We start from the raw sequence: 14,017 nt of genomic DNA on the forward strand, positions 1-14,017 counted from the left end.
AAAGAGACATATTATCAAGAAACTGTTTTATTTTACTTTTGTGATTATGAGAAACATACCGAGGGCCTCAAGTAGTACCTGGTTGGCTGTATGTGGCCCCCGGCTGCGAGTTTGAGACCACTGCTTTAGACCATGCCAAATGAAACTGCTCTCTTGTGAGTCTGGTAATATATATCTGGATTTATTTTATGTATTTAAAAATGTATCCCTCGCATACGTCCAACTATTCTGAGCCATTTGCAATAAAACATGTGTGGCGCAGTGGTTGGATCTACAGCCTCAGCACCCTGGGGTTGTGGGTTCAAACCCCGCGCTGCTCCTTGTGACCCTGGGCAAGTCACTTAATCCTCCATAGCCCCAGGCACGCTAGATAGATTGTGAGCCCACCGGGACAGAGAGGGAAAAATGCTTGAGTACCTGATTGTAAAAACCGCTTAGATAACCTTGATAGGCGGTATATCAAATCCTAATAAACTTAACTTATACAGTAATTAAAACACATGGGCACACTTGCATGCACTTTTACATAGTGGGAGAGATTCATATTGCCAGCCACGTTCTAACTTTATCTGTCCTTGGTTTAGGCGCTCTTTCTTACCATTTTTTCTTTGTTAATCTCTGCATCCCTGTGCAATACTATCCCTCCCCTCCCCCCGCAATACTACAGCCTTCTCCATTTGCCTCTGAATTTCTCGTATTGATCTGAAAAAAGCAAAAAAAAAAGATTTTTTATTGACTACTCATTCAGCTTGAAAATTAATAAATGACATTTGAAATATTAGTTTTATCTTCAATGTATAGGAAATGTAATTATTAAAATATTTTATTGAGCTTACAGTGGCATAAGAAGGTCATTATTTGCAGAAAGTGACTTATGACCTTCGATATTAATAGCTTATCAACTACTATCATTTCTGTATGTACATCAGCTTTATAATTGTGTGCTTTTTCAGAGTAATAAGGCGTTGGATGTGGTCCGCAAGCATCCCAGTTACAGAGTCTTTCAAGGGCTGTCATTTCCACTGAGCTGTTTCAAGATTGCTTCTTAATATACCATGAAAGAACAACTGTCTGACTTTGTAGTGTGTATGTGAGGTCAGGAAACGGCCCAGAAATTACTTAGATACATCTGAAGCTTACAACCACTGGGCAATCTTCATTAATTCATTTATTTTTATCATAAAATGTTTAGGGCAGTCTTTTGAAGCCACTCGTACTTGGATAGCCTAGTGGTCAGAGCACAGGTTCAGACCCAGGCAGGCCCGGTTCAGATGCCACGGCTGCTGCTTGTGATCTTGGGCAAGTCACGGAACCCTCCACTGCCTTAGGTATAAATTTAGGGGCTGTTGTACTAAAACGTGACACATGCTAACAGACATTAATGCCTGTACTAAGTGCCACATGATCAAGAAGTATAAAAGGGCTCCTTAGACATTACCGTACCGTACTGTACCATCCAATTTTTTATATCCTGCAAATTTCAACAAGGATTCATTGTGGCTTACAATTACAGTAAGATTCTTAGATTATAATTGAATGGTGATCATGAGAATTACAAAGAGAAAAGTGCTACTACTGATCATTTCTGTAGCGCTACTAGACATCAAAACATAGAAGAGACAGTCCCTGCTCAAAAGAGCTTACAACCTAGTCAAGTCAGACAAACTGGACAAGAAGGTGCATCAAAACATTGCTCAGTTGGGGGAACCATATACAGCTGCATTATGATGTCATCAAGAATTCCGAGTATGACCTAGATGCATTGTGATGTCACTGAGTGCTCAGATAGCTTCTACTCCTACTACTAATCATTTCTATAACGTTACTAGACATATGCAGCGCTGTGCATCAAAGCATAGAAGAGACAGTCCCCGCTCAAAAGAGCTTACAACTTAGTCAAGACAGACAAACTGGACAAGAAGGTGCATCAAAACACAGTGCTCAGGTGGGGGAACCATATACAGCTGCATTATGATGTCATCAAGAATTCCGAGTATGACCTAGATGCATTGTGATGTCACTGAGTGCTCAGACAGCTTCTACTCCTACTACTAATCATTTCTATAACGTTACTAGACATACGCAGCGCTGTACATCAAAGCATAGAAGAGACAGTCCCCGCTCAACCTAGTCAAGACAACCTAGAGTTTACAACCTAGTCAAGACAGACAAACTGGATAAGAAGGTGTGTCGATGCACAGTGCTCAGATGGGGGAACCATATACAGCTGCATTATGATGTCATCAAGAATTCCGAGTATGACCTAGATGCATTGTGATGTCACTGAGTGCTCAGACAGCTTCTGCTACTAATCATTTCTTTGAAGAGGAAAATTTTAGTTTTGGATCTGAATTTTTGTAGGGAAGGTTCTAACCTGATGTGGAGGGGAAGGGCTTTCTATAGTGACTCCATATACAGTTATTTTTAGCTAGTCCACTTTACTTTATCTTATAGCTGTATGCCCCACTTTTGCTTACATCCTGTGTTTTCTATTAAGATAGTGTGCATTTTGTGACATGCTCGTACATAACATACTATCCCATAATACTCGTACTGTTATTTGAATATTTTTCTCTGTTGATCTTGGCTGCGCTCAGATTGATCTTGTGTATCGCACTGGGTGGGTGAATTTCTTCGAAAAGGCAGTTCACATAAAAGATATTTTTGTCTTTTCAGGCTGCGGTATGGAATAAGGAATTTTGATAACTGATTCTATTTCTCTAGCTCTTAAATTTGTGTTGTTTTTTTTTAATTTTTTTAATCTTCTTTCATTATTTCTATTTTCTATTTCTTTGATTTTTGATCTTGGAAATGTATTACATATTTTTTTTAAATCAGGTCCTTTAGCCAGATTGTGAGCCTTCGGGACAGATCGGGTGGTTTTTCTCAAGTACCTAATTTCATTTTAGTTTGATACATTGTAAACCACTTAGGTCAGTAAAATGCAGGAGCGGTAAATCAAATCATAAATAAACATAAACATATTTCATACTAACATTTTAGAAAATTGCTTAAGCCTTTTCTGTTTAAAAAAAATGTCAGCTTAAGTTTGTACATTACTGTTTATACAATTTTTCTTTTACTGTTAACAACACTGAGGGCTCCTTTTACTAAGGTGTGTTAGGGTCTTAACGCGTGGAATAGCACGTGCTACATTGCCGCGCGCACTAGACCATAACGCTATCATTGAGCTGGCGTTATTCTAGAAGCGTAGCATGCGGTAATTTTGTGCGTGCGCTAAAAACGCTAGCCACACCTTAGTAAAAGGAGCCCTGAATTGCAAGGTTTTGCGGTATATAAATAAACTTTTATATTATGTTATATAAAAACAAAAAATAAAATAAATCCAGTTTGGGGAAGTAAAGGGACTGAAAGGATCATTTTTAACAGACATTGACATAACAATTAGCTTTCTGTTCTTTCTTTTAATAGGTTGGGCCCAGGTTTGCCTTCTCTCTGTTTATCCTCTTTTTCTTTGTCTAACTCTATGGCTTTTGACAGCTGCTTTATCATTCCTTACTTTCCCTATCAGGTGTCAGCAGTAGAGTCCTTGGAGGGGCCACTCCTGCAAGTGGAGGGCCTGAGCGACCTGCGGTTGGAGCTTCATAGTAAGAAAATGAACCTGCACCTAGTGCTCATAGATGAGCTGCATCGGCATCTCTACATCAAATCTACCAGCCGCGTGGGGCAGTGGAATAAAGACAAGGGGAGAATCAGGTTAGTTCTAAGTGGGATGAGGAATGAACCAGTGATGTAATACAGTGGATTTTCACCCATATCTCTTGGGATGGAATCAGATGCCCAATACGTCGGCATTCAGAACCCTGGTCCAATCCCTCGTACTAAGTCAACTTGACTACTGTAACATCGCCTACTTAGCTATTTCCCCCCAAAATATGCGACGTGTACAACTAATGCAAAATGCAGCGGTCAGATTAATCTTCGGACTAAAGAAATTCGATCATGTATCACTCTACTACCGGCAGTTACATTGGCTACCGATGGAAGCACGCATAAAGTTTAAATTCGCCTGCTTCTGCTTTAAAGCGCTAAACGGACTTGCCCCTAAATACATAATTGACCTTTTCTCCTTCTCTGCCAACAGACACAAGAGAAGCTCTCATTCCTACTTCGTTTCCCCCCCAGTTAGAGGTTGTAAACTGAAAAAACACCATGAACACCTTCTTTCACATCAAGCAGCATTGTGGGGTAAAGACCTAGATCAACTGCTTTCGCCCACGACTTATGAGGAATTCAGAAAACGTCTAAAAACTCAACTGTTCCTAAAGTATCTAGACAACTGACCCTCTCATCTTCTTTCTCCTCCATAGTGTTTCCTCTGTCCTGCTAATCTCTTTCTCCTCAACAACGCATTTCCGGTCCTATTAACTCTCCTCTTCCCCCCTCTTAAATTCAATCAATTTGTACCTCACTTAATCTATTGTAAACCGCATAGAACTTAACGGTATTGCGGTATATAAACTCTTCTTCTTATTATTATTATTATAAGAATAGCCTTACTGGGTCAGACCAATGATCCATCAGCTCACGGTGGCCAATCCAGGTCCCTAGTACCTGGCCAAAACTCAAAGAGTAGTAACATTCCAGGATCTCAAAGAATAACAAGGTTCCGGAACCCCAATGAGAGCAACATTCCAGAGCTGAGATTGTGATGTCATAATGCCTCAGTCCACAGAGCCTCAGAGCCAACCTCAGCAGTGATGTTACAATGGCTTCATTGTCCTATACTTGGCACAGTTAAGAACATAAGAACTCAACTGTTCCTAAAGTATCTAGACAACTGACCCACTCATCTTCTTTCTCCTCAACAACGCATTTCTGGTCCTATTAACTCTCCTCTTCCCCCCTCTTAAATTCAATCAATTTGTACCTCGCTTAATCTATTGTAAACCGCATAGAACTTAACGGTATTGCGGTATATAAACTCTTATTATTATTATTATTATTATTATAAGAATAGCCTTACTGGGTCAGACCAATGATCCATCAGCTCACGGTGGCCAATCCAGGTCCCTAGTACCTGGCCAAAACTCAAAGAGTAGCAACATTCCAGGATCTCAAAGAATAACAAGGTTCCGGAACCCCAATGAGAGCAACATTCCAGAGCTGAGATTGTGATGTCATAATGCCTCAGTCCACAGAGCCAACCTCAGCAGTGATGTTACAATGGCTTCATTGTCCTATACTTGGCACAGTTAAGAACTCAACTGTTCCTAAAGTATCTATTCTAGACAACTGACCCACTCATCTTCTTTCTCCTCCATGGTGTTTCCTCTGTCCTGTTAATCTCTTTCTCCTCAACAACGCATTTCCGGTCCTATTAACTCTCCTCTTCCCCCCTCTTAAATTCAATCAATTTGTACCTCGCTTAATCTATTGTAAACCGCATAGAACTTAACGGTATTGCGGTATATAAACTCTTATTATTATTATTATTATTATTATAAGAATAGCCTTACTGGGTCAGACCAATGATCCATCAGCTCACGGTGGCCAATCCAGGTCCCTAGTACCTGGCCAAAACTCAAAGAGTAGCAACATTCCAGGATCTCAAAGAATAACAAGGTTCCGGAACCCCAATGAGAGCAACATTCCAGAGCTGAGATTGTGATGTCATAATGCCTCAGTCCACAGAGCCTCAGAGCCAACCTCAGCAGTGATGTTACAATGGCTTCATTGTCCTATACTTGGCACAGTTAAGAACATAAGAACTCAACTGTTCCTAAAGTATCTAGACAACTGACCCTCTCATCTTCTTTCTCCTCCATAGTGTTTCCTCTGTCCTGTTAATCTCTTTCTCCTCAACAACGCATTTCCGGTCCTATTAACTCTCCTCTTCCCCCCTCTTAAATTCAATCAATTTGTACCTCGCGTAATCTATTGTAAACCGCATAGAACTTAACGGTATTGCGGTATATAAACTGTTATTATTATTATTATTATTATTATTATTAATAAAAGTCAGGGCATGCTTTGTGTGTGTCTGGAAAAAGAGTGAAAATCAGTTTTATAACAGTGTTTCTTGTTTATAAAATCACACTGGCTTCCGATCAATCATCGAATCGCATATAAAATTTCACTACTCATCTGCAAAACAAAGTTAACACAAATTCCAGGATTTATAGATAGACTTCTTATCCCACACTGCCCAACTAGAACACTAAGATCTAGCAACCATAACCTTCTGGTGGTCCCTTCCTGTGGCATTTATTTTATGACACCACAAGGAAAAAAATCTCGGCTACTGCACCAAAAATATGGAACTCCCTTCCCTCTCATCTTTGAGAAGAGATCTCACTAGACAAATTTAAGAATAACTTAAGGACTTTCCTTTTTAAAGATGCACATGACATGTAGATGCTAGATCGCACATAGAAGGAAGAGCAAATGCCCTTCCCAATGTGTTGACCTTTTACGTTCTTTCTTTCCTATTATAAATTGTTCTTTCCTCTCACTCCAATTTGTATCTTGTAAGTCCGTAAAGTCTTGTTATTTGATGCCTTCCCCCTGATTTTAATAGTCTTAACATTGTACACCTCTTTGACAATTTATTTAAAGCGGTATATCAAATTTTTAATGGAACTTGATATAGAGTGCAAGAGTGGCAGAAGGAGTGGCAGAAGGGAGGCTGAGAGGGTGGGATTTCTTCCTGGTATTTTTAAGCCACACATGTCAAACAAGGCCCGATGTGGCCCGCAGTGACTGTGCTGCATCCAAGCGCCTGAACGCCCTGCCCCAGTACCCATTTGCAGGCAGAAGGACCCAGTCCCAGTGTAAAAGCTAGGTTGGAGCAGGGTGCGCCACAAGTGCCTGACCACGCCATGGGCAGAAGGACCCAGTCCAAACAGTGAGCTAAGTTGCTTCTTCACATCCTTGCTTCTGCACAACCGTGCTAGAGTCCTAAACCTACACCTGCTGCCAGTAGCAACTGCACAGGTATCCCCAGTCTCGGTCTATAGTAGCAATGCCTCCAGGTGTCTCAGAGTGAGGAAGGATCTATACTTCTATTAAGACTAAGGACCTCTTCTATCAAACTGCGCTAGTAGTTTTTAGCACAGAGAGCCGCACTGAATGGCCCGCGCTGCTCCTGACGCTCATAGGAACTGCTGAAGTTGTCTTCAAAGCCCCACTCCAGCCTATCTAAATCTGTCCAGCCACGACCAGGCCACAATTAGTCCAGAACAAGTGATTTAACTGACCAGGAGCCATTTCTGGCTAGATGAATTTCTTTCAGTGTTGATCCCCTTACGTCTGGAAATTGTGTAGCTGGCTGAAGATTGACCAGCTCATTTCCTCCTTCTGCCCTTTTTTTTTCCCTGTTGCTAGAATGGTGGTTCGCCCCTTATATATCAAGGATCAGTTCTAAAAGTATGAATAAATGATGGAACCCCGAACAAACAAAAATTGGAATAGGATATTTTTGCAGCTGCTATACGGTATATCACATGTCCAAAATCGTCCTATGCTTCTGCTTGTTACATTTTGAATTTTCTTGATCTGTCCATGACAGTTTTTCATTTTGATATTCCTTTGTAAATCTGAGATTCACTAGTAGGAAACTCTGCCCTTAAAAGCAGTTAACAGCATTTCTGATGGTTCTCTAGTTAATGCTGGAATCTTGGTGTCTTTCCGTGCAGCTCACTTGCAAAAGGAGTCTCCACTGTTCCTCTTCTTGATGTCACGAACTTGTCAACACCTCGTAAGTTTCTGGACAGTTCCCAGTTCAGTACTCCGGGCAACTCCAGTGGTATGTATCTGAGAAAGTTTGTTGTTTCAATTTATCCATCTCCATGTCATAGATGTTTGTGCTGGTTGTTGCCTGCTTTTTAGCAAGAGAGAGAATTTGTCTGATTTTAGATCCAGATATTGAAAATGTGTTGCCATTTAATTAATTCCTCATGTTATTAAAAAAAAACTTAATGCAGAGTACCATTTTGAAAGGACTGTTCGTCGCTAGCATTATCCTCAGGAATTCAGTGCCAGGTCTTATCCAGGTCTAAAATGTTATGCAAAACTTGTGCAAAAAAACATTCAGGACTCGAAGGCAACAACCTTGTCCTTGAAAAGGAAGCAGATTTGTCCTTGAAGAAGACAGATTTGTATATGCAACAACTAAATAAATAGAAAATGAAATGTAAGATATCCAATATGCACACTTTCGAAAACTGATAGATTCCAATTAATAAATTCAAAATAATACTTTTTTCTACCTTTGAAGTCTGACCATTTTATTTTTCCATTTGTTTTGTTGGCTTCTACTTTTCTCTGTTTCCTATCTTTCCAAGATCTCCTGTCCATTTGACATGTTTTCTTTCTCTATGTTCATCATTTATCTTCTCTCTGCATCCCTGTCTTCCACATGTTAGATGCCTTTGACTCGTGTTTCAATCTTAGCAACTTGATGATCTCATCAAGTTTTTGTAGCAGAATACAGAAGTAGATTGCCAGGCTTTCTTTGCAGTATAAATGCGATATTGTCACTGTTGTCGCATCAAATTTGATCCTCCTCCTCCAACACTGCCCATCTACTGCTGCCCAAATAGGTGGTACATCATTAGTCTGACATCTCTGCTGAAACCTGTCGCCTTGGGAGGCCCTGCTGGTAGTGAAACTCCTGATGGCCTAGCTTTCAGCTTTAATCTTTATTGAATCACAGCTTTTTCACTATATGTTAAAAACAAATAACTCACTCTCAGCAATACTACATTGATTCAGCTTCCAATAACGCTGGAAAAGTTCATACGGCTAAATACACAGCCAGATTTTTCTTCATGCTCCTGCCTTCAAGTGGCGGGCAAAAGTAAAGTTCAATAACAGCATCAATAGGATACTTGTGCAACTTATGCAGTTAGTGTAAACAATTGTGAAATGTGCAAAAAGTGCCTTGTGCATATTTGCTTCAATGCCTGGCCCCCCCGACCCAGGTTTCGTTTTCTTCGTCAGGAGGGGTCTAGGTTAAAACAAACTACAATTAAAAACATTACAATAATTAAACCAAAGCATAGCTGCTTGCATAACTGAATCTCTATAATCCATAAATATGCTCTACATATGTCATTAAAAGATTAATAAACATACCTATGCAGGCAAACTCAACCGGGGAATGGCACCGGAACAGGAACAGGCTGAAGTGACTTAAACTCCCGGATTTAAATGTACTCGCACTGACACTCCCACCGGACCAAAATACACTAACCTTAAAACCGGAAATGACGTTTCACCCGAGGACACCACACATCAATTTATATATTCAACCACTCAATCTCTGAGTTTAAACCGTTCGGGACTAACGTATTCCAATTATAAATGAACCGTTGTTCTTTTTGTAATAAGAATTTACAAATATCTCCTTCATAGTGGTTGATATGTACAAGCACCGTATAGTTGAGATCAGACAAAGAATGATCCTCCCTCAACCAATGATCTACCAGGGGGGCGGATACTCTGCCCCTGCGGATATTGCTAAGATGTTCAACTATATGTGTTTTAATTTTTCTGCTGGTTTGACCAATATACAATAATCCGCAGGAGCAGACCACACAGTACATGACCCCCTGGGAGTTACAGTTGGTACCCGTAATAAGATCAAATCTCTTCCTCTGTGGTGTTGGAATAGTAATAAAAGATTGGCACCATACATGACCGCAGGTGAGCGGGTAATCTCTGCCTACATTGAGCGTCCCTCCTGTATCTAAGTTTTTCACCCAAGTTCTGGGCTCTCGTAAATGCAAATTTAGGTTTATCCCTTAGAGAGGAATAATATTGAACAATGGGCCAATGTTTTAAGATTATATTCTTAATGGTATTACTATTTTTAGTAAAAGGTAATACACAAACTGTATGTGATTCATTATCTTTAACAGCTGGTTGCATGAGCCAGGAGCGATGGCAGTTCCTGGCTCGTTTCCAGGCCCTTTTAATAATTTTTTTAGGATACCCACGTTCAATAAATTTGTAATACATCTCAGTAGCGTGCTTGTTAAAGTCAACTTCATCTGAACAAATGCAATGTATACGCAAAAATTGACCCACAGGTATACTGTTCTTGAGGGAACGAGGGTGAAAGCTTTGATACTGGAGAAGGGCATTGCGATCAGATGGTTTTCTGTGTAGACTGGTGGAGATAACTTTATCCCGAATATAGAGACTAATATCTAAAAATGAAAGATGAAATTTGTCCATCTTATACGTGAATTTGATATTAGGATCCTTATGGTTAATTTCTGTCAAAAATTCACCCAGTTCGACCTCTCCACCAGTCCACACAAAAAAATACATCATCTATAAATCTTCACAGATGTGGGCAAGCCCCAGTGGCACGATAAACCCTTGTACCATGACTGGATGTGTACTTATTTTTATGTGTGTATCACTCAATCTGTTTACCAAACTCCACTGTAGCATTAGTTCAGTTTTATATTAATCTTCTTTTCTCCCACGAATCTTCACTCTTATATCAACAATTTTTAAACACTTATACAATCATTTATATGGAGAAAAGGCCTCGGTGGCTACACCTGAACAAACATATTTCATTTTACTTCAGGTATTCTTGTAGTTAGCCCCCTCATTGGTCAACCCTCCACTTTCTGCCACATCTAATTTTTTTCTTTTTAGTATATCTTTATAACTTATTTTTAAAGCGAGCACTTATCTCCTGTTCAAAGTTGCTCAGTGCTTGCTCATTCACTGTCTCAAGAGGCAATCCCATTCAAAGAGACCCACCGTCAACTCTAATAACTTCTACTACATGGGACTGTTTTATACAAGGTCTTTTCTGCATGTAGATAAAGTCTTTATAAGTGCAAAAACCTCATGAAATTCTCCCATGCATGTCTAGATTCCAGTATAAGAGAATAATGCTTACAGATTGCCCACAGGATTGGAGGATTTATATCATGACATTCATTCAAACGGGATCGCAACTTGTTTTAAAATGTTGCAGTACTTCACAAGATGATAAAGGGGATGGAACTGCTCTCATATGAGGAAAGACTAAAGAGGTTGGAGCTCTTCAGCTGGGAAAAGAAACGGTTGAGGGATGATATAATTAAAGTCTACAAAATCCTGGGTGGTGTAGAATGGGTACAAGTGAATTGACTTTTTATTCCATCAAAAATGACAAACGACTAGGGGACATCCAATGAAGATACAGGGAAATATTTTTGAAACCAATAGAAGGAAATATTTTTTCACTCAGAGAATAGTTAAATTCTGGAATGTGTTGCCAAACGAAGTGGTAACAGCTGTTAATATAGCTGGGTTTGGACAAGTTCCTGGAGGAAAAGTCCATAGTTTGCTGTTGAGACAGGCATGGGAGAAGCCACTGGTTGCTCTGGAATCAGTAGCATGGAATGTTGCTACTATTTGAGTTTCTGCCAGGTACTTGTGACCTAGAATGGCCACTGTGGAAACAGGATGTACCATTGATTTGATCCGGTTAGGCTATTCTTATGTTCTTACTCTTATTGCACCAGTATGTTGACTGCAGGAGAGCTACCAAAATCTATCAGCAATAAGGAACATTAATCATTTTCATTATCCAGTCACAGGACAAACGACTAATTGTATATTATGCACCATCTTCTTGTGACTAATTCCCCCCCTCATCAATTTTATTTGGCTTTACCTCTGCGGAGTGGATCCCAAATTATGCCTCTTCAGTATATTACTGAGTTTTGTGTGTATTGACAATATGTTCAAATTATCTTGCAATTAATTGCCTTATCGAAGTAGCAGGACCAATTGCTTTGTGCTTTTTCATTCAGATTACCTAATTCTAATACAGCTCAAGGAAAAGGCAATTAAAGCAGCAATTTATTGGTGTAAATGTTCAGTGCCCACAGTAAGTGGTTTTATTTGGCATTCTGCCCTTAAAGATTTCAAGTAACCAATTATGCCCAAGGAGCTGCATATGGTTCATCCATGGATCTGAACTCATTGACACCATCACATCTTTTAGGTGTGTATTAAGGAAAAAAAACAACATATGTAAAATTAGTCTTTTCTTTTTCCTTTTGATATCATTTCTCTATTTATTTAGCCCGTCCTCCCAAAGGAGCCCAGAATGGGTTACAAAAGTACATTCACAGTATAACTAAGACAAACTTTGGGGGGAAAAGCAAACTTGGTGAACATAGAGGTATAAATTTCAGCTTCTACAGTAGTCATAACATACAGATTTAGAAATATAGACTTAGTGGACATAGAGTGTTTTAAATTTGCAGCATTTTCCAAAAAGACATCGCTTATGGTGGTTTAGATTACATCATTTTCCATATGGACATAGCCTAACATAAGGTAAAATAGCTTTGTACGTTTGTGTATCATTGAAGTATGGTGGGTTTTTGGTCCGTTGATCCGACGTAAGGGTCAGTCAGGGATGCAAACGTAAGCTAAGGAGCTGGGTTTGTAAAGAGGAAGGTTTCCAAGGCCTTCCTGAAGTTCCATAGACTGTTTTAAAGATCTGACAGATGGGAATGATGTGCCATAATCTGGGTATGAAGTGGGAATAAGAGCGTTTCCAGGCTGTTTCAGATATGAGTGAGCGTCCGGGTGGAATGGCTAGCCGTTTTTCTGCTTGGGATCTCAGTGACCGGTTGGGGACATAAATTTCTAGTTTTGATGCTAAACTAAACTAAACTAAACCTTAAGTTTATATACTGCATCATCTCTATGGATGTTGTGGAGCTCGGCACGGTTTACAAGAACTTAAAATATAGGAAGAGAAGGAAAAAAAAGGTTTACATGAACTTATATATAGAAGAGAAGAGTAAGGGGGGATAGAATTACATTTTAGTGAAAAGCCAGGTTTTCAGTTGCTTGCGGATTAATTGGAGGGAGCCCAGGTTCCGCAGCGGGGTAGTAAGGTCGTTCCAAAGACCTGTGATTCTGAAAAGAAGGGATTTTCCCAGTTTGCCTGCATAGCGAATACCGTGTAGAGAGGGGAAGGATAATTTATACCTGTGGGCGGGTCTGGTAGAGTCAGGTAGAGCATATGATGCTATGTAGCTTGGTGTCATCTTGTGGAATGTCTTGAAAGCTAGAACCAAGGCTTTAAAGACGCATCGTTTTGGGATGGGCATGGATCTTCGTGCAGGGGTGAAGTGGTCGTGGAAGCCCAGGTTTTTCGGGAGTCAGATTGCAGCGTTTTTCAGGTAAGCCTACTAGTAGCATATTGCAATAGTCTAAGCGGGATAGACTTTTCTGTTTGTTTTTCCCATCCTTCATCACAAGCTATATTAATTGACTTCTCCATTGGTTAATTGATGGTACCACCCTATTCACCCATATTCTATAAACGACGCCTTAAGTTAGGCGCCCTACCGGCACCCAACTTAAGTGGAAAAAGCTGTTTAAACATGATTAAAATAGTTTGTAAAAAGAAAATTTGCGCTTTACGATGCCCAACGCCACTGTAGGCATCACGGATGGTAGAAGTGGCATTGGGCATCATAAAATCCTGGCCTTCATTTCTGGCGCCTACCTTTTACGATGCAATGATTTCTGGAAACGGTGCCGTTGCATGATTGACACGCGATCAGTGGCCATTTTTTAGGCAGCCGCTGCCAATGGGCGCTATTTATAGAATCTGGCCCCAAATCTATTAGAATACAGTTATATGCTATCAAATAGTTTTTTCTTCAGAAACTTGAATGGCATTCAGAAACTCCCTCTGTATTGTCAAATAAGATCGCATAAGTGGCCTTTGGAAATATAATATTGAGGAACTTAAGAACATAAGAAGTTGCCTCCACTGGGTCAGACCAGAGGTCCATCGCGCCCAGCGGTCCGCTCCTGCGGTGGCCCATCAGGTCCATGACCTGTGAAGTGGTTTCTGTCTAATCCTTTAACCTACCTCTACTTCTATCTGTACCCCTCAATCCCCTTTTCTTTTAGGAACCTATCTAGACCCTCCTTGAACCCCTGTAGCATGCTCTGGCCTATCACAGCCTCCGGGAGCGCGTTCCATGTGTCCACCACCCTCTGAGTGAAA

General features: G+C 40.2%; 1 protein-coding gene across 1 annotated transcript in view; it reads left to right on the forward strand.

Annotated features, from left to right (window-relative positions):
- EXOC4 (exocyst complex component 4) overlaps window positions 1-14,017 on the forward strand; it is a 622,023-nt gene that overhangs the window by 63,099 nt on the left and 544,907 nt on the right. The window contains exons 4-5 of the mRNA XM_033958806.1: window positions 3,533-3,717; window positions 7,659-7,768. Coding sequence (XP_033814697.1) covers window positions 3,533-3,717; window positions 7,659-7,768 — 295 coding nt within the window. The remainder of the gene's footprint in view (window positions 1-3,532; window positions 3,718-7,658; window positions 7,769-14,017) is intronic.

This window comes from Geotrypetes seraphini, chromosome 9, assembly GCF_902459505.1.
Source record: "Geotrypetes seraphini chromosome 9, aGeoSer1.1, whole genome shotgun sequence".
In the NCBI taxonomy this organism is placed as follows: Eukaryota; Metazoa; Chordata; class Amphibia; order Gymnophiona; family Dermophiidae; genus Geotrypetes; species Geotrypetes seraphini.